The 25,362-nt window shown below is 52.3% G+C and overlaps 1 protein-coding gene across 2 annotated transcripts in view; it reads right to left on the bottom strand.

The window, feature by feature from the left end:
- Nucleotides 1-6,870: 6,870 nt before the first annotated feature.
- The window catches only part of MAPK4 (mitogen-activated protein kinase 4), a 40,767-nt gene continuing 22,275 nt past the window's right edge, over nt 6,871-25,362 (bottom strand). The window contains exons 2-5 of one of the 2 annotated variants that reach the window (XM_054724051.1): nt 14,998-15,142; nt 13,383-13,544; nt 9,578-9,791; nt 6,871-7,570 (exon numbers count right to left, since the gene is read on the bottom strand). In XM_054724051.1, the coding sequence (XP_054580026.1) occupies nt 6,871-7,570; nt 9,578-9,791; nt 13,383-13,544; nt 14,998-15,142 (1,221 nt within the window). The remainder of the gene's footprint in view (nt 7,571-9,577; nt 9,792-13,382; nt 13,545-14,997; nt 15,143-25,362) is intronic. The other variant, XM_054724052.1, reaches the window with a different exon arrangement.

The raw sequence follows: 25,362 nt of genomic DNA, 5'->3' as shown, positions 1-25,362 counted from the left end.
ATCTGGTGAGCAGGTCATCTTGATCCTCTGCTCTGCGCTGGTGACTTCAGTGATTGATTTTGCTAAACTCAGATGAAGTAGAAGGATGTTCAGGTCCAGGCCTTCAAGTGAAATGAAAGTGGATGGGCCAACAGGAGATAACAAAGCCGTTTGCAAAGGGAGGAACCTTGATTCCTGGCTTCTCAAGGGCTTATGTGTAGTCCCCCATGAGGCTCGATCCTGCTTCTTGCCTTCAGATCGAGAGACACTATTGTATCTGTTTAATAAATACTTCCTTTTGTTTGTTTAGGGCAGTTTAAGTGGGTTTGCAAACAGTCTTTAAGACAAGAGGCCAATGCTTTTATGATTCGATTTGATTTGGAAGCGACCAAAGACGGCGAGGGGCTTGGAGTTCTCCTGTGCGGGTTCCTCCGTTAGTGTGAGAAGATGAAGCCCTTGCTGAAAAGAAATAGTGCTGTAAAGGGATTAAGGGCTTAATCGGATCATGGCATTCTATGCTGACAAATAGAAGTACGTGTGAGTCACCTATGTAATTTAAAACTTTTGTGTTAGCCGGCCACACTAAAAAAACGTCAAAAGAGACTAGTGACGTTAGTTTTAACGTGTTTTATTTAATACACGATATCAAGATGTTATTGTTTTAATATGTAATCGATATAAATAATTATGAATAAGATATTTCACAATCTTCAGGGGATACTAAGTCTTTGCAATCTGGTGTGTATTTGAGACTTACAGGACATCTCACTCCTGACCGGCTGCATTTCAAGTTCTCAGGGAGGGAGGTGGACAAGGTGAAAAGGGTGATGGAAATGACTTTTGAATAGCCGTGACTGCCTCGTGTCCCAAGGTAAGGCATCCCAAGGAAGAGCAGTAGATTATGAGCCAGGAGCCACCAGCGTGGTCTATAACCTTGACCTTGTCCCTGTCACGGGCCTCTCTGAACTTACAACCTTCTTTCTAGGGTGAGGGGTTGGATGCATTAGGATGTCTCTTTCTGCTCTAACACCTCTGATCGTATTTAAACTCCCTGAGGGTATTGGCTTAGCTGTCCAGTGTAATGTGATTAATTTAGTGTGATCCATTGGGTACAAACAGCTGTGGCTCCTCTCCCTCCTACGGTCAGGGGACATTTGTTGGCCGGATAAACTCTCATGCTCACAGATTTTGATGGAAGTTTAATTACACCAATAACCTGATGTCCTTGGTCTCGGGATGTCTGTTCCCAGTGAGAATGTCAGATGCTGTGTATGTGCTTAGCTAAAGGGACTCCTCTTGGCATTGACTGACCTCTGCCCTGCTCAGGTCCAGTCAACCCCACGCAGAAAGAACTGTGGAGGAGATGAGGTTGGCCTCCGAGGTCCCTCCACATCGTCCCCGCCCACCTGGCATTCATTACTCTCCCATGGTTGGGTGCATCCAACTCTGGTCCATGTGGCCTTTGTCTAAAGCCTTACGAGAGCCCTTCACCTCAAGGAACAACTGAGCTTCCTCCCTTTTCTCAAAGTGCTGCTCATGGGGGGCGGGGGGAAGCTGTGGTGATGAGCTCCCTTTGCCAAAGTGTTCATGAATGCTGGGGGATAAAGCTGCCCCCACATCCAGGTCAGGTGTGGGCGCTCAGCCAGAGGAAGGCAGCTGAGTCAAGGCTCTTCTCAGAGCCCCCTCAAGGGAGATGCACACGAAGGGGAGTTAGATCAAGGTCACAGGATATCTATCTATCTATCATCCATCTATATCTATCTATCTACTATCTATCTATCTATCTATCTATCTATCATCTATCTATAGAGATATTTATTTTATTTATTTTTATTTTTTGTTAATCCTCACCCAAGTATATTTTTTCCATTGATTTTTTTTTTAGAGAGAGCGGAAGGGGGTGTGGGGCAGAGAGAAGCATCGATGTGAGAGACACATCAATTGATTGCCTCCCACATGTGCCCCAACTGGGGCTGGGGATCAAACCCACAACCCAGATACATGCCCTAGACTGGGAATCAAACCCATGACCCTTCGGTATGTGGGCCGATGTTTCAACCATTGAGCAGCACTAGCCAGGGGGGGAGAGAGGTTTATTTTAAAGAATTGGCTCACACAATTATGGAGGCTGACAAACTTGAAATCTGTAGAATGGGAGGGAAGAGCTGATATTGCAGTTGAAGTCCGAAGGTCGTCAGCTGGCAGAATTCCTTCTTGCTCACTGGAGGTCAGTCTTCTTTGTTCTATTCAGGACTTCAACTGATGGGATGAGGCCCGCCCATATTAATGCAAGGCAACCTGCTTTCAATGTTCATCTCATCCAAAGACAGTCTCACAGAAACATCCAGAATAATATTTGACTAAATATCCAGGCACCGTGGCCCAATCAAGTTGGCACATAAAATTAACCATCGCACCTTCTAATCATAACTGGTTGGAGCCCATAAGTGAGGATCTGATCTCTTCCTTCCTTCTCACCTCCAGAGCCCCCAGAGAACCATCTTCCGAGGGTTGGGGCAGGGCATGGCTCAGCCTGAGGTTGACCCCTCAGGTCTCAGTCTTGCCTCCTGGTTCGCGTGGCCATCCCTTAGGGGGCTGCACCGCCAGAGAGCTCCCTCGGCCACGGAACTCTGAAGCCCTCAGCTCGGCGTTCAGGACAGCTCGGAAGCAGGTGGAAACGAAGCTTCCTAAAGCAATCCACCATGCCTGTGCCGTGATTGCCCCTGTGGTAATAACCATGACAGAATGAGCAGGGAGCTAGCTTGCAAATCTGTTGACAAGCTTGGCTTCCACGGGCAACCACGATTCAATAAGGAAAGGCATCTCAGGTGTTAGATTGCCTAACACCTGCGTCAGCATGCATGTTATTACTATTATGATATTATTTGTTAACCCTCACCCGAGGATATTTTTTCCATTGATTTTCAGAGAGAGTAGAAGCAGGGGGGAAGAGAGAGAGAAAAAAAACAACACACATTGATGTGAGAGAGACACAGCAATTGGTTGCCTCCTGCCTGTGCCCCAACCAGGGCCCAAGCCTGTAACTGAGGTATGTGCCTTGATGGGAATCAAAACTAGGACCCTTCAGTCTGCAGGCCTATACTCTAACCACTGAGCCAAACCGGCTAGGGCTTATTATATTTTAATAATGCTGCATGCTCTTAAAAAATATGTAGGTATATTCTACCAAACAAGATAGCTGTGTTGCCTCTTCTTTGCTGTAATGTTCACTTGAGACACACTCTCACACAACTTTAGAAGTACAGGAGACACAGCTGTATTCAAAGTCAGCAGTAGAGGTTAACTCAGCAGACCCTAGTTTCTCAAACCTTGTATATTCTAAAGCAGGGGCCCACGAAATCATTTGGTCGGGCCCTGACAAGGCATTAGGGGTGAGTTAATTAAATGTTTGACCAAATGTAGCAGGCTAATTTTTAAGTTAATAATGTTGTATGGCCCGCGAATGGTGTTATAAGTATCCAAATGGCCCTTGGCAGAAGAAAGGTTCCCCACCCCTGCTCTAAAGGAAGGCAGATATTTATTTATTTATTTATTTATTATAAATTATTATTTTATTTTAATTTTTTAATTAAGGTATTATATGTGTACATATCTTACCATTGCCCCCACCCCACCCCACTCCCATACATGCCCTCATCCCCCCAGAGTTTTGTGTCCATTGGTTGTGCTTATATGCATGCATACAAGTCCTTCGGTTGATCTGGAAGGCAGATATTTAGTTCTGCCTTCACTAGCTCCCCTGCGATAGCCTTTGAGCCCTTGTAATATCCTGTCTGTAAGAGTGTTTTTGCAAGTCGGAGGCCCTGGGCCCTGCTGCATCAGTTTGATCTCTGAGGAACTGGAGGCTGAGTAACTCAGATCAGTCACAGAGCCCTCCACGAACGATCTCCAATAAAAACTCGGGTGAGGTTCAGTGCTCCAGGTGAGGTTCCCTGGTTGATAGTACCTACCACGTGTTGTCACACGTTGCTGCTGGGAGAATTAAGTATGTCCTCATGCAATTCCCGTGGGAGGGGACACATTAAAAAATTTTTTTAAATTGATTTCAGAGATGAAGGGAGAAAAAGAGAGAGAGATAGAAACATCAATGAAGAGACAGAATCATGGATCGGCTGCCTCCTACACACCCCACACTGGGGATCGAACCTGCAACCTGGGCATGTGCCCTGACCAGGAATTAAACCTGTGACCTCCTGGTTCCTAGGTTGACGCTCAACCACTGAGCCATGCTGGCCGGGCAGGAGAGGACACTTTTTAGTGCTGTTTGCTATTAGGGATTCTCAATTCCTTCTGCCTCAAACCCCATTTTCTACATTCTAGCAGCCCCAGGCCTCAAGGCTTCTCAAATACAAAATTTCAACCAGGACTCTGCCCTGGCTCGGGGCCACTCTCTTCATTTGCATCTGCCCAGCTGGGAGATAGTTACTCTCCACTGACACTTTGGAGAGAATCCCAATTGGCTTAACAGAATGCCCCTCTTGGCTCGGATGCATTTCAACAGTAGAGAGTTCCTTTAATCAAAAGGTCTTTCAGGGAAATCAAAATAAACAGAAACCAATTATTAAAACCCTCTCTGCTGTCTTCACTTATACTTGTGGAATAAGGAATGAAGTTTGGGCTAGTGCTTTGACACAGGTATTACAAAAGGGTGAACTTCAGATGGGTGGAATCTCGGGCCTCTGTAAGGTGTGGCGTAGGCTGGTATTTCTGGGTGGCTGGATCCCCCAGATCTCATGATGTTGGCACCTTTTTGTCACTGGAGGAAAGGATGAGTCTCGGTCAGAAGGTCTGGAATTGGCTCCTAGATTTGGTTTGAAATCTACCCTATAAACACCAGGCCAGACCCAGATGATTCTGGAATCACTTTCCTGACTACCAATCTGTGTAGGTTCTCATCTCTCCTCCAACTGCAATCCCTCCAAACACCAGCCTTCACGGGTGCAGGGAGAGAAGCCAGCCCGGCTCGATGGATCACCCACAGCTAAAGACAAGATCAGATAACATACATGAATGAGATAATATGCAAACGAAGAAATGAATCCATGTTCCAATATAACTTTATTTGGCCCATCCTGATCAAGTTTAATAATGCTTAATAGATTTTTTTTTTAAACTTGAGTAGTAATAACAATTCCTCTGTAATAACAATTATATATGAACTTCTGGTCAAGGTCAGCAGCTTGTTCCTTTACCAAAAATGTAAAGCCGCCCTCTGAGGACAAATGGCACATGAGGAGCAGTGTACATTTCCTTATCTTTAAAATAAAAAACAAACCAAAAAACCGAATACTTCATATGTACATATTTTCCATTTAAAAATCGGTCAGTGTGATTAATTCTGTTTTTAAATATAAGTTTCTAGTATGTTGCAGGTTTCAATGTACAAATCCTACTTAGCAGATTAGATTTAAGGTGCTGTTTAAGGTGAGGGTGAACACAGCTAAGACCAAGACGGGGGGACCTCCCGCTTAGAGTGTCCAGACTTCCTGTGGGTGTCTCTGGGCGTGTTGGGGTGGGGGAGGGGTGGAGCTGGACACCAGTGATGGAAACGGCACGGCGCTTCTGCAGAGGGTCTGCTGTGCCCACACACCATCACCCCAGGCTCCGTGGGCGAGGGCACCTCTGGGTTTGCAAGTTCCAAACTCATCCTGGCCTGAACTAGGAGGTGGCTTGGAACCCCTTCCTTTGGGGTCTCCATGCCTCTGCCTGACCCCCGAGGGTCCTCACGGTTGGCACCCCCCACCCCCCTTTCACACATTGCTACCTCCCTGGATTCCTTGTCCCCAGGCCACTTGCTCTCCAATGCACTTCTTCAGGGCCTGCTCTTTGCCGGGGCTAGTGGGTGATCAGAACCAAGGGCAGTATGAACGAAGCCTGATAAGGATGCATTAATCCGAAATCCTCTCTCCTAACGTTTGCTCTATGGTGAGCCCCTCATTGGGTGTGGGGGTGGGGGGCCTTGGAGGGATTCATGGAATTGCTATCTTCACGCTCATCCATGTGGCAGCCCTTGGGAAGGAGGGCTGTGTCAGTGTCTGCGCACGTGTCAGGAAAGCGCGTGAGGGGTTCTGGAAGAAGGTGCGTGCCCAGGCCTGGGAGAATGAGTTCTGTTACCCACAGGCCCCAAACTGGTCTGATCTAAACAAGGATTCCAGATCACTCAGGAGTGAGGCAAATGCAGGGGCCTGGCAAATGAGAAGCGATGTATTTGAGGCACCGGAGTAATACGCTTGATTCGGGGGAAAGAAACTGGCTCAGTTTCCCATGTTGGAGTACAGGACACATCGCTCGGAAGAGAAGAACATGGTGATGGGCAGGGAAGGTACATCTTGCACTCACTTTGCTGACTGGAGCCAGCGGGACCCCAGCAGAGGAAGACGCTGTGTAGTGGACAGACAGGGGCCTGGGGCGGGGAGACTGGGACTGAGGCTTGCCCGGACCCTGGCTGGACTCTGCTTCTCTGGTTCTCACTGTCTCCCCGTGTCTGCCGGTTGAGGCTCATTGGGCCAGTGGGTGTCTACACCAGCCTGCCAGACTCCGCGGCCTCTCCCCACCCGGGTGGGGCCTGCGGGCTTCTTCCCTGCACGCCAAGACGCCAGGGCCTCCTCTTCGCTGGGAAAGGGACCCACCCCCAAACTAGGCTCCTGTCTAAACCCGCTCCCAGAGCTTAAAGGCTAGTTATTAAGGCAGTTTAAGAAATGGACATTCCTCTCGCTCCTCGGATCCTTCCTGTGTCCTGCTAACCCCCAGGGGGTGGAGGTGCCAGGGGGGGCCGCCTCCTCCCGCCAGGCCCGCCTTCCCTGGGTGGCCTCCCGCGGGGGGGGGGGGGGGGGGGGGGGTGCAGGGGGCCTGGAGCGCCCCCCTGCGGCCTCACCACCGTTCTTTGGAGAAGGTGTCTGCCTGCACGAGATCTGCAGGGCACTCGGGGATGCACGTGCCGTTGAGGTCGCCCAGCTTGTTGTCCGGCAGGTCTTCGGGCTTGGTGCAGAGTTTCAGGGCGCGGGAGATGAACACGTCCAGGTCGAACTGGGGGCTGGCGCCGCCGTCCGCGGGGGCCGGGCGGCCGGGCGGGGAGGCGGGCGGGCGGCGCTCGGGCGCCTCGCGGGGCGGGCTGGCCGGCTCCTGGCCGCCCTGCGTGCTCTGCACCCACTGCGCGATCTCCAGGAAGAGGCTGGCCGGCTCGTCCTCCCCGCGGCGCGCCGCCCCGGCGTCGAGGTCCCCGGCATCGTCCGCGGCCCCGGCGGCGGCGGCGGGGGGCGCGCCGGCCGCCTGCTTCCAGTGCGACAGGTCCAGGATGAGCTTGGGCTCCGAGTAGTGGTGCGGCTTGCCGTCGCGCCACAGCAGCTTGTCCAGGTAGGACGGCGACCCCACCTTGTAGTCGCAGGAGCGCTCCATGGACGAGTGCGACTGCTCCAGGAAGCGCTCCGAGCTGCTCTGCGAGTCCTTGCGCGGGTCCACCTGCACGTCCTCCGCCGGCGCCGAGCCCGCGCGCGGGTCCCGCTGCACCTCGCTCGCGTCCGGGCACCGGTCGGGCCGCCACTCCAGGTCGGATGACAGGCTCACGGGGTACCTGCAAGGGGGCAGACGGACCGGGGATGGGGTCCCCGCCTCCCCCCCTCCAGCTCCTGTCCCCGCCGCGCTGCAAGCGGGGAGGGCGATGGGGCAAGGCGAGGGCGAGGCGCCAGGGCTGGGGGGAGGCACTGATGCCTTACCCCGGTGTTCTTGGTATGCATTCGCTACCCTGCACGCAGTTCCCGAGCACCTACTCCGGAGCAGGCCCTGCTCTAGGCCTGGCCAGACACAGCAGCGAACCAAACAGCACAGCCCCTGTCCTCACGAGCTAGCGTTCCAGTAAGTTCCTAACGACTGTGGCGTGGAGGGGGAGGGGCTGCAGGGACCACGGTCAAGGGCAGGCCATGCACAGGGGTCAGCAGAAGGGAGTCTGCCTTAATCTCCGTTTGCTGGCAACGCTTGATGCCAAACCACCCACGCGGACAACCCAGTAACCTGTCCAAACCGGCCATGGGGCATGGCCTTCCCCGGCTGCCTCCTTCATCTGAAACCCATCAACTGTCACGGGACTGAAAGGGAGGAATTGCTCCCCTGTCACATATGTAACTGCTGTCACACTCCCACCACAGCGGGGCTGCGAAGCCCTGGGTACTGGATTGAGCAGCGATCAGCTGTGGCTCCCAGGAAGGCAGATGGCGATGCCCACACGTTTAGCTGCGTGATCTACCAGACCAGGAAGGGACCGAGGAGATCAGAGATGCCTTACCTGCATGGAGACTGCTCAAAGTACCTGTTTTTGAAAGTATCTCCTTAAAAAGTAACTTCTGTCCAACTCTGATTCGTTGGCAGTGACGTCAGAGCACATGTGTTGAGAGGATTCTGATCCCCAGCCCAGTTTAGCAGGAAAGAGTCCTGTCACTGCTTAGCACCGTGGTCGGCAAACCGTGGCTCGTGAGCCACATGCGGCTCTTTGGCCCCTTGAGTGCGGCTCTTCCACAAAATACCACGTGCGGGCGCGCACGTACAGTGCGATTGAAGGAGTACCCTAATTAAGTTAATAACAATGTACCTACCTATATAGTTTAAGTTTACTTTTTTTTAATTTTTTTATTTATTGATTGATTTATTGGTTGCTTCTTTTTTTTATTGATTTTTTACAGAGAGGAGGAGAGAGGGATAGAGAGTTAGAAACATCGATGAGAGAGAAACATCAATCAGCTGCCTCTTGCACACCTCCTACTGGGGATGTGCCCGCAACCAAGGTACATGTCCTTGACCGGAATCGAACCTGGGACCTTTCAGTCCGCAGGCCGACGCTCTATCCACTGAGCCAAACCGGTTTCGGCTATATAGTTTAAGTTTAAAAAATTTGGCTCTCAAAAGAAATTTCAATCGTTGTACTGTTGATATTTGGCTCTGTGGACTAACGAGTTTGCCGACCACTGGCTTAGCAGTGTCTGACAGGGATGCAGACTGGGGAGAACCCCAGGTGGGCCCAGTATCCGCTGTGTGACACGATGCCAGTCTCTACCCCCTCTGCGCTGCAGCTGTCTCCTGTGCCAACGGCAATGCCAGTAACGGTACCCCGGCTAATGGCACTCTGCAGAGGTGCCGAGGAGGTGGGCACAGGGGCGTGCTGCGTGGCGGTAAACTCCACGCTGTTCTCTTGCCTTGCGTGGCTGCAGTTGACGTTTCCAGGGCAAATTCCCAGCCCGCCGGAAGGCAGCTCCTGCAGGGGGCCCTCATTCAGCGCTAGCGGAACACTGCACTGAGCCTGGTCCATGCCGGGGGGGGGGGGGGGGGGGGGGGGGGGGGGGAGCTGGTGGTGCCAAAGGAAGGGCCCTGGGCCACATGTAACTCTGATTACCCCAAAATGCTCTGGGGCTCAGGGCTGCTCCTGTACTGAGTGCCAGGGCATGGGAGAGGGGAAGGCTGGCAGGTAAGTTGGGGAGAGCGCCCCAGGGCTAGACAACGAGGGAGACAGAGGGGGAGGTCACACAGAATCAGAGGCAAATAGCAATGGGAGGACTGGAACGGGGGCTCTAGACTCCAGGGCTGGACACGCCTGGCACCGCACCTGTCCCAGGTGGAGAGCTGGCTCTGGCTGGCGGCCATCAGCAGGATGTCGTCAATCTCGTCCTCAATGCGGAAGGGGTGCTGGGAGGTGGGCTCGTCCTCCGGGCATGAGTACGGGCTCATGTAGGGGTGCTGCAGCCCCATCTCGGCTGTGAGGCGATCCATGGGGTTAAAGGTCAGGATCTTCTCCAGAAAGTCGATGGCTGTGGAGCAGAGCCGGACAGGAAGGTCATTGGTTGCCGCTGCCACCCTGAGAAGGAGACCCCGCAGCGTGGCGACGGTCCTGTGTACTTTTCCGTTTGTGAAAAAGGTTTTTAGTCATTTTCTTTCTCACGATCCTCACCACAATCCAGCGACAAATTCGGGGCTGATGCTGCTTTTTGACCCACAAATCTAAGTAAGAGAGGCCCAGAGCGGGAGAGGGGCATGCTCAAGGTCATGGCTGGTGACAGAAGGTCCAGGGCTAGAACTCTGCCTTAGGCTGATTTCTCCAGAGACAAGGATTGAGGTGTAAGTCATTACCTAGCAGTGATCCCTGAAGCGCACTGGGAGGGAGCGGGGGGGCGGGGGGAAGAAGCCAGTAGAGGATGTATCTATGAGCAGGTTCCCCTGTGGGCACCTGGGGCTCATGTCCACTGGGGTCCCCCAGGAGACAGCGTGGGACCTGCAAGGGGCTTCACTCAGGGACGCTGGGGTATCTCTCCACCTGCTCCCAGTGCTGGGTTGAGTGCTGCTGGGGTGGCTGGGGAGCCTGCTTCCCAGCAGCAAACAGCCCCCGAGAGGAAGGTGACGGAGGTGAGGCGGGTGGGACAGGGCCTGAGAGGAAGGTGACGGAGGTGAGGCGGGTGGGACAGGGCCTGACAGGCCAGAGCTCCTAGTTGATGTCCAGCGCGCCTCCCACCCTATGTTGCCCTGGGAGGTCTAACACATAAAGGCAGGCTACATCTTCCTCTCTGAAATCACTACAAACATACCTGTGTTTTGAGAAGTGCTAACATGCACACAGGCGGCATTGCAGAGGCCCCGGACAGGATGCTTGTTTGTAGAGTGAGGCTGCACCAGACCCAGGGCGCGGCCTCCGTGGGCCTCAGCGGGGCACGTGCACGTGGGGCCCCTGGGGTTTCTGGCTGTTCTGCTCTGCACGTGTCAGCGAACAGCAGTGAGAGCGCGATGGGAATGGATTTGGGGGATTGAAAACAAATATCGGCGGGCAGGCACGTTGGCAAATACGGACGGGACCCGTGAATAATGCGGATTGCCTGCACTCTGCTCAGAAGGACCGTGAGGAGGCACTCGGTCCACGTCTGTGGAATTGAATTGAAACTCGAAGACGGGGGAGAAAATGCATGTGGGGCTGACAAGGCGAGGGTGAGGAGCTGGCTCTGTGGAAGAGTGATGGGAGGAGGCCTGGCCAGCGGGGAAGGTGCGGTCAGATGGGGGAGGGCTGTGAACATCAGGATATTTCACCACCAGGCTGAAGACCCGGCCATGCCAGGCAGAAACCCTTTAGTGGCTGGGCCAAGGGGAGGTCCTGGCATCTGGAACCTGGGATGGGGAGGGACACACGGAAGCCTTGAGCAGTCAGTAGTCATTTGCCAGCCGGCATGACAGTAAGTTAGGGTCTCAGGGTGCTCTGGGTGAGCACTGCTGGCCATCGGCTCGGGCACAGGCGCTGATGCTTTTTCCTAAGTAGGGAGGGTCCCCGTTGCCCCGTGAGCTCGGTGCTGCATTATCTGGGCAAGGTGGGGCCTGGGGGTGGGCATGACTTCTCAGGGCTGGAGGCCGCGCTGGAATCCTGACCTGCATAATTATGTGACGGCCCAGGCGCAGAGGGAGGAGGCAGCTGAGCTCAAGGCCCAGGCCGCTGTCCCTCCGAGGGGCTCCCGTGGGCCCCAGCCGCACCGCTACCCTGCCCCTCCCGCAGCCCTGGAGCTCCTGGCAGGGAAATTCATCAATGATTCGGGGAAGGGATGGGTCACTGGCCTCCCAGGGGAACTCAGTGCTGCTCTGTAACCTTAGACAGAGGCCAGCGGAGCGGCAGCAACTCTGATTACCCGCAATGCTCTGGGGCTCAGGGCTGCTTCTGGCCAAGGGCTGCGGACCTGAAAGAGGATTGGCCCCACGGGTGCCCAGGACTGGGAAGGGCCGGGCACTGCCACTGGGCTCCAGGCTGGGCAAGCCTTCCCCTCTTTGGGCCTCTGGCCCTCCCTCAGCCCCACCCTATGACACTGGACCTTTTGACACGGAAATGGAGAGTTAAAGCTTTAAGGCACCATCTCCATTGTCGTCTTTATTAAGAAAGACCCAGCGAACCCTGAAGTCGGACAGTGCCTACCTGAAGGCCACTCCACTGACTAGCAAGCATCTCCTCTTTCCTCTCCATGTCGTCTAACAGGTGCCCAGACACTCCTGGGAAGCCCTAATATTAAAAAACCCTTTCTTTGTCCAACCTACATCTGTCCCTTTACCCTCCACCCCTGAGCTTAGCTCCGCCCTCTGTGGTCCCCCCCACCCCAGCTGTTCTCTCTTCCCCACACCTGCCCCTCTCACGCTTCAAGGTGGCAGTCGTGCCCCATGTAAGCCCCTCTCCACCTGCCTCTCACTGGCCCGCCTCCCAGTTGTCCCTGCGGTTAGATGTGGCTGTGACGGAGGCCGTGGAATGGGGGTCGAAGTGATGTGTGTACCCCATTTCCAGGCCTGACCCAGGAAAACCTCCTACCAAGTCTCTGCAGAACAAGACAGAAGGACCTTGGGCCCCTGGGCAGCTGTAGGACAGTCCACCATGTTGGCCTTGGGCTGCCTGGTTTTGGATTATTATATAAGAGAGAAGTTAACTTTTTTTGTGTTACTCCCCACCCGTGGGTATTTTTTCCATTGATTTTTAGGGAGAGAGTGGAAGGGAGGGAGGGTAGGGAAGAGAGTGCGAGTGAGAAACATCAACTTGAGAGAGACACATCGATTGATTGCCTCCTGCACATGCCCTGACCGGGGCTGAGAGATGAACCTGCAACCCAGGTACCTGCCCTTGACTGGGAATCAATCCCATGACCCTTCGGTCCATGGACGGATGCTCTGACCACTTAGCAACGCTGGCCAGGGTGAGAAATAAACTTCTTAATTTCTTTTTTCTTAATAATTAAATCTTATTTGAGCCTTGAGAATTTTGGTCTCTCTCACAATCGGCTGTAGAAGCTGCCTCAGGAAGCCTCTGGCAGGTCTTAGGCCCAATGATAATGTAACATCTAAGACGACAGAGCAACCCCCCTATGCCCAGGGCCTTACAGGTGCTATTTACTTACCCGTCATAACGACCCTATGTGATATGTATTATTATGTCCATTTTATAGTCAAGGAAACTGAGAGGCAGAGAAGTTAAGAAACTTGTCCAAGGCCACGAGCTAGGCACTCACTGGTAGAACTAGGAATTGAGCCTGGCTTTGGCTCTCAAGCTGATAAAGCCCATGTTCTCTGCACCACACCATACCTTCCAAGGAGGAAAAAGTAAAGGGGGTGAAGGAGGAGAAGGAGGAAGCACGTGAGAAAGACAAGAAAGAAAAGGAGGCAAATCAGGGGTGGAATATGGAGGACCCTAATGACTGCCTTGGGGTTGCCTGCTGGCCACATCCCAGGGGCTAATCATCTGGGAGTAGCCCCAGCAAATGCTGGCTGCCGGGGGGCCTCACGTCTATGCTAAGGACTATGCTTGGTCCTTCTGGAAGGACACTACCTGCCCCGCCCCCAAGGGGACGCAGAGCGCAGCCTGCAGATGCGGGCCTGGCTGTGGGCGCAGGTACCTTCACTGTTCACTTCGGGGAGCAGCTTGCGCAGGGGCCTCTTCACCTCCCAGGTGCTGCTGACGAAGGAGGGCATCACCTTGAGCAGCTCGTCCTTGTCCTCCTCCCGGATCACAGGGATGGTCTCCAGGATGAGCTGCATCTGCTCCAGCTCGTGAGCCCCTGGGGAGGCAGATGCCAGGTGGGTAAGTGTGCCGCCCAAGGGACTGGGTGTGTGGAAGCCCCACAGCAGTTCCAGGAGGCCTGGGAGGGGCCGCACAGGGCAGGGGGTCAGCCCTGGCTGGGAGCCAGGGGCCCTGGCTCTGGTCTTCCTCCTGCCGCTAACTTGCTGTGTGACTATGAGCAGATGGCTTGCTGTCTCTGGGTCTGGCTTTGTCAAACGCCTCCGCCTCTGGGATGCACAGTCTGATAAGAACAGGCAGCCAGCACCAAAGTGACGGGAACAGCCTGGCCCGAGGCTTTCCAAGGGCCCCTTCCCATAGGCCTCTCTGCACGTTCTTTACCGGGCTGGGCAAGCTAGTGATTTCAAGGCCGGGAATGAGCCTGACCCCTTGGTTTCCAATGAGGAGAGGAAAATACCAGGAATAACAAATTGGGTTTGGAATGTGTCCTGAGCACACTGCTTCTGTGCTCCTTTGGGCAGAGGGAGGAAGACAGGCGATGCCCAGTGCGTGGATCAGGATGGAGGCAGGCATTCATTCATTCGACAAGTAATTATTTATTGAGCACCTTCTCCCTGCCAGGCATCATGCTGGATGCTGGGAACGAATACCTCTCTCATCTGTAAAAGCGTCAGTCTTTATGCGTCTCAGAAACTCAACGCACCTTCTACCCCCAGACAACACAGCCTGTGTCTGAGCTCTGGCGCTGCTGGGATGGGTCAAGTCTGCCTCCTTGCTATCCTGCTCTGACCCCCAGGCCACTCTTACCTTCATTCCTCCCATTTTCCATCTTTGCATGAGTAGCCTTTCCACTGCCTATACCTGAGTGAATCCTCACTAAGCCTCGCTTTCCTCAAGGAGCCCCCTGACTCATCCAGCTGCTCAGAGGGCCTCTCAGCACCCCTGGTTCCCATGGATCCCAGTCTTCCGGCAGCTGGTGGCCCAGGATGGGCTCTTCGTGTGTTCCCACACGCCCCGTGTGGCGCTAAGTACATGCGAATGCTGGGAAGGCCAGCCCAGAAAGGGCCTCCAGCGTCAGGGTCTGCTCTCAGGGAGTCCCCTGGGCCTCTCCCTCAGTGGGCTCATGGAGGGTCAGTTCAGGCACTCTGGGAGCTCCTTGTGGGGACCCCTCTCCAAATGAGCACTCCAGACCGACTGCTCAGAGTGGCAGGGAGAGAGAAGGAAGGGGCTGGAAACGTAGGGTGGGTGTTTTCAACGGTCAACCTCAAGGTATTGGAATACAAGTGGTTACTTGATTGTGAAAGTTCTGTCCTAAAAGATTACTTTCAGTCTGTCTAGCATTTTGCCTGAAATGACCGTAAGGTGCCTCCAAGCAGTGCCACAAAAGCCACAGAGGTTACTTCAGAGAGAAAGTCTAGCATGTTTTGTGCACCCAGTTCCCTTTGTCTAGAACGACACCAGAGGAGAAAGAAGGTGAGTGGTTAGCAGCTTACCTGCAAAGAGCATTCTCCCTGTGAGCATCTCGGCCAGGATGCAGCCGGCCGCCCACATGTCGATGGCTTTGGTGTAGTTGTTAGGGGAGAGGAGCAGGCGTGGTGAGCGGTACCACTTCGTTACCAAGCCTTCTGACAGATAACCCTGGAAGACAAAATCCCGTTCCATCCATCCATCCATCATGCAGATTCCCTCCCTCCCACGCCTCTTCTCATTTCTCTTCACCTGGAGACAGGACCCCTTTCAGGATTCCTTCACCCTTGATCCTTTCCTGTTGATCTGGAAGGAGCATTACTGAACAGAATTCTGACTGTAGGGGTTCAGGCTACTTTGTGGGGTTCAAAGGCTTTGGTGGGGGGATCTCAGGAGGCCCTGGTGTTCTCCTGTGTAGAAAGGGATTCAGGATACCAATATTTTAGAAGAAATGATATCCTGCCCCAGCTTGATGCAAGTATGCAAAACAAATCTGTCCTCATCTAGTAAGAAGATGGATAAGTAAGAGCCATACTCCAGTTCATTATCGCCATCAACAGAATAATGATGAGACACTGGAATTTCATTTACCCAGTGGCTGAATCTCAGACACAGCCATACATTTGGAATCAAGCCAGTTGCTTTGGCGTTAATGGTTAGAATAAATGCAGCTACGACGCCAGAGCCAAGCCCCTGATGAGAATGGATAAGGCTAGCTTCATAATGGATGCAGGCCAAGGGCATATGACAGCAGACCTAATGGCAAAGTGGACACAGCTTTTGCTCTGAGGATTCTGGGAGTTCTACACAGTGTCTTTTTTTTTTTGGGGGGGGGGGGGTAGATGTCCTAGCTGATTTCAGCCATTGCTCAGTGATTTCTGATCTGGGCTGGAATCCCTCCCCACAAGATACAGTGATGGCCTAGGTCCGTGGTCGGCAAACTGCGGCTCGCGAGCCACTGCGGCTCTTTGGCCCCTTGAGTGTGGCTCTTCCACAAAATACCACGTGCGGGCACGCACTTACAGTGTGATTGAAACTTCGTGGCCCATGCACAGAAGTTGGTTTTGGCCTGGGCAAGTCTATTTTGAAGAAGTGGCGTTAGAAGAAGTTTAAGTTTAAAAAATTGGGCTCTCAAAAGAAATTTCAATCGTTGTACTGTTGATATTTGGCTCTGTGGACTAATGAGTTTGCCGACCACTGGCCTAGGTGTTTTAGCACAGAAAAGAAAACATAGCCAGGCAATTTGGAAGTTATTCTCTATATAATTCAGAAAGCTGGCCCAACAGTGAAATCCGGGAAATGTCCATTTGGATCAACTGAACAATCTCTACAGTGGGAAAATAGACCCATTTGGGATTCCAGGTGAGACAGTTCCAATCGAGGGGCTCTAATGTTGAGGTTCTAGGGATGGTCTTGGTTGTTGCTGTAATCCCCTGTTTGGCATTTGAATTTGCCTCTTCACTGATGCAGAAAGTATAACACAGACCCACGTTAAAATGTATGAAAAGTTCAGAGTCCAAGTACCCAGGAGCTTTTGATCAGTTAATCTGAAATCCTTTCATTTGTTGAGCAAAGATTTATTGTTTAAAGTCTCTGAGAGCCCTGCATTAGGACAGCAGTTTTCTCTCCTCTGTGGCACAACTTTTTTTCAGGGTAGGGCCTCAAACTGGTGGAACAAGGAGGAAAAGAGACTCCCCCGCCCCCAACGGGAAGTGACTACAGCAAAGCTGTTCTCTGGCCTCAAAGCTCTCACCGACATGAACTCCTCACAGGTTTTGGATGTGTCCCTCTTTCTCTCTCCGTTGGGCATCTACACGTGAGCATCCCACGGACGGAGGTCCTCACACCTGCTGCCCACCTGGCTGACGCACACTCAGGCCGGCTTCCTCTCAGGAGCTTCCTGGTTCGCTGGGGTGAGATTGGATACCCCCCACCCCCCACCCCCCACCCCCGGGAGCTCCATGGGCCCTGTTTGCTACTGTTTCTTTACTTCTATGACGTTGCCCACTCTCCAGCCCCCTAGACTCTACGCCCCTCACAGGAAGCAGCTGGTACAAGTTCACAGTCATGTCCAAATTGCCTAGTCCCAAGTCTGCCTCTCAGGAAGTGTTCAATAAACACTGTTGAATGAGTGAATGAATGAATAAATTAATGGATAAACAAGGAATGTCTCCTGGGGTCTAAACCCCTTTTAAAATGAGGCATTTTGCAGGGACCACTGACCCTCTTCTTGGACATACTTGACTTTCCAGAGAGTTCCAGTTGCCACGTTCAAAGGTGGGTGGGAAATTCACAGCAGTTGACAGCCATTGATACCTTGCCTTGTTCCAAAAAGGATTGGCAAATGGAAGTCATTTTTAAAAAGTCAGGTGTGTTGCGGTATAATTTACATACAATAAAATTTGCCCTTTTTAGGGTACAGTTCCATGAGCGTTGACAAAAGCATAGAATTACATAACCACCATCACAATCAAGATAATACACCAATTCCGTCATCTCCAACAATTCCGCATCCCCTTCTTGTCACTCCAGTTTTGCCCTGTTCAGAATGTCATGTAAATGGAATCACAGCAGGAAACTTTTTGAATCTAATTGCTTCTCTAAGCATAATGCATTTAGACTCACCCATGTTGTGTGTACAGTAGTGTGTTAGGGGCTGAAGTTTGATCCTAAAAATTACAGAGGCAAGCCAAGTGGCCTGCGGAAGGAAGGTCACTTCTGGGTGGGCGGGCTGTAAATAAAGGCTGATTTATTTTCTGATTTTATTTTCCAGTCGGAGTTGGAGGCTGAGACTGTCAGAGGAAGACTAAAGCTGAGATCACCCAGAGGGGAGGGGACTTAAGGAAAGTTTCCCTTGATATGTAAATAAACAGTCTTTTAAGGAGTGGAATTCCCTATAATTAACATAATTAACACCTGCGGATCTGCAGCTTTGGGGCTGAGGAGAAGTGGGGACATGGGGGAGGGGGGTGGCGGTGGAGGTTGGGGGTGGGAAATCCTTTGGAAACACCTGCTCTGAAAGTGAAAGGAAGATGTTCTTTGGGGCAAGGCTGCCCCTAGGTCAGAATTATGGGCCGGACCTTGACAGTGGTTGAGAAAGTTAACTCCTGGCTCTTTCTTGCCTTTGAATGAAAACCAAGGACCTGCTGGATGTCTGTGAACTACTACAGCTACTTCCCTATGGTTGCTTGTCCCTCAAGCCCCTTGTGAAAATAAAGGGGGTTCCTGATGTGTTTCAGAAGCCAGGGGACAGAGGGGAATCTGGGAAGGTGCAGTGCCTTCTGCCTGGCTCTGAAGCAAGAGGACCCTGGGGAGGGGGGGAAGGGGAACCAAAGAGTGGCTCCCTTCCTGGGTGGGGAGTCTGAGCAGGAAGGCGCTGGGGTCTACAACACAATCCTGGCGACCTAAATTCGAGAGAGGAGTTTCAGTTGAGTAGATAGGGTGAAAGTCAGAATTTTCTAGAATTAAAAAAAAATATATATTTAAAGAATACCCAGGAATAGAGGCTCCATTTTTAAAAATACATATTTTTATTGATTTCAGAGAGGAAGGGATAGGGAGAGAGAAATAGAAACATCAATGATGAGAGAGAATCATTGATCGGCTGCCTCCTGCACGCCCCCATTGGGATCAAGCCGGCAAACCGCGGAAGCACCTCTCCCAGTCAGGCATGTGCCCTGACCGGGGATCAAACCGTGATCTCCTGGTTCAGAGGTCGACGCTCAACCACTGACACCATGCTGGCTGGGTGAGACTCAATTTTATCAGAAGGGCTCATAAATCAGTAAGGATATTGGCTCCCAGAAATCCCTAGATGGCTTTCCTGCTGAGCCTGCGGGAGGATAGTTTCAGCTCCATTTGGACGTGGAGGGCCCTGTCTTCAGTGATCAGACCTGGTCTGCAGGGGGCTCTCCCAGGGCAGGCTGCGGGGGGGGGGGGTGGGGGTGGGGGCAGTAGGCCCACGCAGGACACACTGTCCTGTGAGCTCTAAGACATCGCGCTCTGAGAAGACACGAAGCCAACACTGCAATTCTCCACAGCCCCTCTCAGCAGACTAGAGGGAGACTGGAATTGCCCTGCCCCTTCCTTCTGCCCCCTGGTCCCTCGGTGCTCCTGGGACCAGCTGGTGCTCTGGGGAGAAGCTGGTGCTCCTGGGGAGAAGCTGGCTCTTCAGGAGGCGCCGCTGGGAGGCAGTCAGACACGGCTTCCTGTCTAGACCCTGTCAGGAGCCTTCGGGGTTTCTTCAGCTATTGCTCCAGCCAGCCCCGTTAGCTGTTCTCTTAGGGTCCAGTACAGCCAACAGGAGGCTTTGACTCTGAAAGCTTCAAAGGTGTTTGAAATAATAATCTAGCAGCAGCTGCCCTGAGTGAGGGTAATTGGGAACCCACAACAGATTCAGAGGGGAGGTGTCAGTGAAACTCTGAGCATTCCTTTTACAGAAGAAGCGCGGGACTCCGTCCCAGGAAATTCAGGCCAGCCTCGCTCACACTCACCCCGGAAGGTGGGCACCCCTCTGCTGCCCCAACCAGCCAGCCCTGGTGGGTCCAGTTCTGTGGGGCTTGCCCTCTCAATGCCTCCACCGCCTGGAGCCTGACCTCATGGGTCTGGGATTGCAAGCCTCCGACGTCACCCATTAATGATAATGTAGCTCCTGGCCGCTCACAGCCATGGGGAGAATTTACATGGGGACAGGGGCTTCGCGTCAGTGGTCCCCAAAGACCCCCTGCATCAGAGTCAGGGAAATTGCTTGTGAGATGTGCAAACTGCCCAAAGCTACCGATGTACATCTTTTTCTTTCTTTTTGTTAATCCTCACCCCAGGATATTTTTCCATTGATTTTTATAAAGCGTGGAAGGGAGAGGGAGAAAGAGAGAGAGAAACATCAATGTGAAAGAGACATACCAATTGATTGCCTCCCACATGAACCCTGACCAGGGCTGGTTCTCAAACCTGCAACCAGTGCTCTTGACTGGAATCGAACCCAGGACCCCTCAGTCTGTGGGCTGACCATCCACTGAGCAAAACTGTCTGGGGCACTGATGTACATCTTCAATGAGCCCCCTCCCAGTCTGAGAACCCCAGGAAGAACAAAGGGAGCATGAGGTGCCGGAAGCCAATTCCAGCATGTCAGCAGGGCTGAATCATCTGGAAGGGCTAAAGGCATTTCCCCAAACCTGAAAAGGATGCATTAACCTTTTGCACTCGGATGTCGAGTGTGACTCGACAAGGTTATTATTAGAATAAAGGAATGGAGAAAAAAGCAAACGAGTGCAAAGGGTTAAATGATTGCTTGCTGCCAGACAGCTCAGGGCACCTTAATCTACATGTTATTGCCTCCTCCTGGCCAAACACCTGAACAGCTGGAGGTAACTCCACCCATCTGACAATGGATTTGTGTAGGAAGCTCTGGCCTTTGATGTGTGTATCTCCACCTTGCCTTAGGACAAATTGTGTTAATAAAAAGCAAGGGGTCCTGAGACAAAGAGAACTTAGTTCCTTTAGCTAAGTCTTCTCTGACTCTCCCCAATATGCCTTTCAAAATTATGCTTCGCCTCTGGACTCTTGTTTAATTTACGCACAGCCCTTCTCCAGATTGCTGAACCCTTCTAGATGCCAGATCAAGACCACTGGAGTTAATGAAGTGTGCAGAGGGAGGAAGGAGGGACATTGGGCAGGATGGGCATTTCCGTGCAGGCTGTGGTAGGGCCCCTGCCCAGTTTTACCGTGGGAGGGGCGTTCATGCAGCCAGGTGGTTGCAGGCTCTGCACTCCCAGCCTAGAGAGGCTTGCCAGCGGGGCTGCTAGCAAAGATGCTGCTCTCTGGAAAGCAGGGGATTAAGGGGCTCAGGGATGCCCCTGGCACCACGCTTCCTTGGAAGGGGATAGGAATGCATATATGCACCCCTGTCTGATCTAGAGAAACTGGGTCAAGTGAGAAAGCAATTGGGCTGTGGAGAAGTCACCCTTGCAGCCTTAGGGGTGAGTGGGGCTGCTGGATGGCTGCTGTGATTCTTGTGGAGCATGCCTGGTGCATGTGCCGTGGCCGCCAAAGGCATGTCACACCAAGAGGTGAGGACTGGACACTTTCACCCAGGAGGACATGGGCAGGGCCAGGAGAGCTGCTTTAGACATTTGCAAGGCTGTCGTGCAGACAAGGAGTTAAGCTTGTTCTCAAAGGCTCTGGGGACAGGCGAGAGGTATGAGACATAGCTATGTAGTGGGCATAATTCTAATAGCTAGCATTTATTGAACTTCTCAAACTGCTGTAACTGCTTCATATAGATTAACTCATTGCATCCTTGCAACAACCCCCTGAGGTAGAGACTCTCTCATTATAGTCATTTTTCAGTGAGAACACGGAGGCACAGAGGAAAAGCACTCTCCCCTCCCCCCCCCCTACACAGGTTGTAAGGGGCAGAGCCGGGGTTCAGCCCCAGGCCATGTGGATGTAGCACCTTTGTCTGCATATGGTGCTCTACTCCCTTTCACAGAAGAGCCCCCTACAGCCACCAGAGCTGTCAAAGGCAGGGGACTGGGTCCTAGACAGGCAGAGAGGTCTAATCACGGAATGGACAGCCTCGTGGGGAGGCGTGCCAACACCCACTCGCCTGGTGGATGCCAGAGCACAGCTGCTCGGACTTTGGGGTGCATGCGAATACTCAAGGGCTTGGATTAAATGCAGATTCCATTGCATCCGGCGAACAAGGCGATGATCTTCAATGCCCTGCCCCCCAGATTCACGACTGCCTTGCTCCTGGCCAGGCAGCTCTCTGCAACCCCACGGTAGCCAGACCTATAGCAGGGGTTGATGTTTTGTGTTACAGACACTCATCAAAATACCATCTAGGAGAACACCAGCATCCCAGAGGCCCAGTTTAGGCAGAAATACCTGGCCTCCCTCTCCACCGTCTTCTCCCTCTGAAGGTATAATGTTTACTTGTGCTAATATCCATATCAGGCACACGTTAGAAGCCTTTGAAAAAGGAAGAACGCCGCAGCCAAATAGCCTTTCTTCTTGCTGACTCCAGACTCACTCTTGGAAACTCATTTCCATGAAAATAGGCAGCAGGGAGTCGCTCTCTGAGGCTTAAGGAAGGAACACACCACCTTAACAGCCCTGCACCGTCATTTGTAAGTCATCTGGTACATTCTGTTTATGCAGCTAAAATACACAGGGGCGAGGAAACAGCACCTTAAATCAGCTGCCCCGAGTTTTCATTAACTTCCAAGGTGCCCTAGACGCTGATGCTGATCCGCTGCCTCCCTTCTCATTCCAGGCTCTGAAACTCACCCCGCTCTTCCCAGGTTTCCATGGAAATCAACCAAAGGCTCAGCTAAGTTCCTGCAGCCCCCAGGTTTTTACTTTGCTTTAAAAAAATTATGAAAGAATTGTTTTTTAAGAAGTAATTTATTTTTAAATGTGGTAAAATGCACCTAACATAATGTTTACCATCTTAACCATTTTTTGTTTGTTTGTTTGTTTGTGTTGTTAATCCAAACCTGAGTATATTTTTCCATTGATTTTTTTAGGGAGAGTGGAAGAGAGAGGGAAAGACAGAGAGAAACATCAATGTGAGAGAAACACATCTATTGGTTGCCTCCTGCATGAGCCCCACCAGGGCCTGGGCCAGGGAGGAGCCTGCAACCAAGGTACGTGCCCTTGACCAGAATCGAACCCAGGACCTTTGGTCCACAGGCCGATGCTCTATCCACTGAGCCAAACCGGCTAGGGCCATCTTAACCATTTTTAAGTGTGCGATTCAGTGGCATTGAGTACATTCACATTGTTGTGCAACCATCACCACCCTCCACCTCCAGACTCCTTTCATCTCGGAAAACAGAAACAACTCCTTTCCTCCGGGCCCCTGGCGAGCACCCTGCCACTCTCTGTCTCTAGGAACTTGATTCCTCCAGGTGCCTCTGTGAGTGGAATCAGACAGTACTTGTCCTTTGGAGACAGGCTTAAATCCCTCAGCATAAGGTACTTCCCCTTTCTTTTAAACAGCAGGGAAGTGAGAGCAATGGAGTTGGGCTTCTTTTTATATTTTTTAAAAATAATTTTTATTGACTTCAGAGAGGAAGGGAGAGGGAGAGAGAGATAATAGCATCCATGATGAGAGAGAATCATTGATCGGTTGCCTCCTGCATGCCCCCTACTGGGGATCAAGCCCGAAACCCAGGCATGTGCTTTGGGAATTGAACCGTGACCTTCTGGTTCATAAGTTGATACTCAACTACTGAGCCAGGCCGGCCGGGCCAACTTGGCCCCTTTTCAAAAAGCACTTTCTTGAAATGCGGTGGTCCTCTAATTCAACCAGAACCCACCGTCGCAGAGATGACCTTTGGACCTTATCCTCCTGGGGTCCAATCACGAACTCTCAATTCCATTACAGTTCAAACACATGACAAAACGTTTTGTGTTCGGAGCTGTGCCAGGATCGCCGTCCTCGCTAGGCCCAGCTGCTGGGCTGATTAGAGAGGTGGGTGGAGGGAAGGCCGGGTTCAGCTGCTCCAGCCTCAGTTTCCCCATCTGCTTGTGCTGCCGGTCTCCCAGCTTTCCTCTGTGGGGCACTCCGGCCCTAGGAAGCTGATCCCAGGCAAGAGCCATCTTTAGTGGTGGGCCCTGCTGGGCTGCAGTGTTTAATGTTTAATGGGCCGGTCGGTCTGCGAGCAAATGGCTCCTTTTCGGAGGACGCATTAACTGCCGTCAGCAGACATCTGTCTCGCTGACTTTTAAGGGGCAATCTGGTGGCGCCCCGGAGCCCCGGCTCTCAGGCCTGCTACACCTTAGCAGCACCTGGAGAACTTAAGGAAGTTCTGATGCTCAGGCCACCTGCTGCACTGCTCACATTAGAATCTCGGGAGGCACATCCAGGCATCAGTAATGTTTAAAACGCCCCCAGGTGATCCCACGGGGTGGCAGTGTTTAAGAACCAGTGTCCCAGAGATGTTGACGTCACCTGCTCTGGAAGGTAAGCCGGACTTTCCCGGTTCCCAGTTAGTGGAGGCCTCTATTTCTAGCTCCGTTCAAGATGAGATGAATCCCTGAGTACCCTGAGGTCTTCCCCAGATGGCGGACCCACAGGAAGTAAACATTTACTGGAATAGAACCACTAATAGCTATAGCTGCCATTTAACGAGCACTTACAGCACGCCAGGCATTGTGCCAAGTGCTGCTTTATTATTAGTGCATTTAATTATCGAAATGACCCTGTGAAAAAAAGAGAGGCGAACAGCTTGACCAAGGCCAAATTGGGTAATAATTGGCAGGCTGAGGTTTGATCCTGGCAGTGAACAAAACAAAGTCCCCGTAGCCATGGAGCATCCATTTCAGTAGGACAGACAGCTGACCATATAAATGTATCCTATGTCTGGTGGAGAGAGTGCTGGGGTAAAAATGAGGTGGGGTAAGGAGACTGATGGGGTGGGTGGTCCAGAAGGACTTTATATAAGCAGACAGGTGAGCAGGGGAATCAAGGAGTGACCCATTCGGGGGAGAACATCAGAGAAGTTGATCTCTGAGCGCCAAACCTTCCTTTACTGCCCCCCAACCCTGTCCTCATATGAGGGCAGCACTCTCATCTTCCTCCTTCCTCCTGGCAAACCCTCCTCCCAGTCCCCTCTTTAACATCCAGGTATAAATAACTGGGAACAGCTTAGAGTGGGGAAGGAATCTAATAATTTGTTGAGCATTCTACACAAGAGACTTTGCCGGCATTAGCTCAGCTGACCTCATGGCAACCTGTAAGAGAGGTATTTGTTTTTTCATCTTAAATCCGGGGAGATTACTGCGGGTCCCTCCCCTCTGCCTGGCCTAGCTGGCGAGCGCCTTTGTGTGCCTGGACCCCTTCACCTCCACCTCCACAACTCTGTAGTGGGGGAGGCCCGAGGCAGGGACCCGCTGCTCTGTCTCTGCCTGCGGTGCCCAGGGAGGGGCTCACTTTAAACGTGGTGCGCAAATGGAATAACAACCGCAAGCTAAGGAATGACTGATATGTCTGGTGGAATTTCAGGAATTGACTGCTAGTCAAGGGGAGATTATTTTGAAGTTTGTTGTTAAAAATCACAGGACAACCCTGGCTGGTTTGGCTCAGTGACTGGAATGTCTGCCCGAGCACTGAAGGGTCATGGGTTCGATTCCCAGTCAAGGGCACGTACCTGGGTTGCAGGTTGGATCCCCGTCTCTGGTTGGGGCATGTGCAAGGGGCAACCAATTGACGTGTTGCTTCTCTCTCTCCTCCTCCTCCTCCCTCCCTCCCTCCATTCCACTTTCTCTAAAAGAAAAGGGAAAAAAATCGATGGAAAAAATATCCTCGGGTGAGGATTAACAACAAAATCACAGCACGAAGGGAGTCGCCATGTTCAAGTCCAGCCCTCGGACATCCAGGGGCT

Source organism: Eptesicus fuscus, chromosome 12, assembly GCF_027574615.1.
Source record: "Eptesicus fuscus isolate TK198812 chromosome 12, DD_ASM_mEF_20220401, whole genome shotgun sequence".
Lineage (NCBI taxonomy): Eukaryota > Metazoa > Chordata > Mammalia > Chiroptera > Vespertilionidae > Eptesicus > Eptesicus fuscus.
The sequence above is the reverse complement of the archived record's forward strand: the minus strand, read 5'-3'. Positions and strand labels throughout refer to the sequence as shown.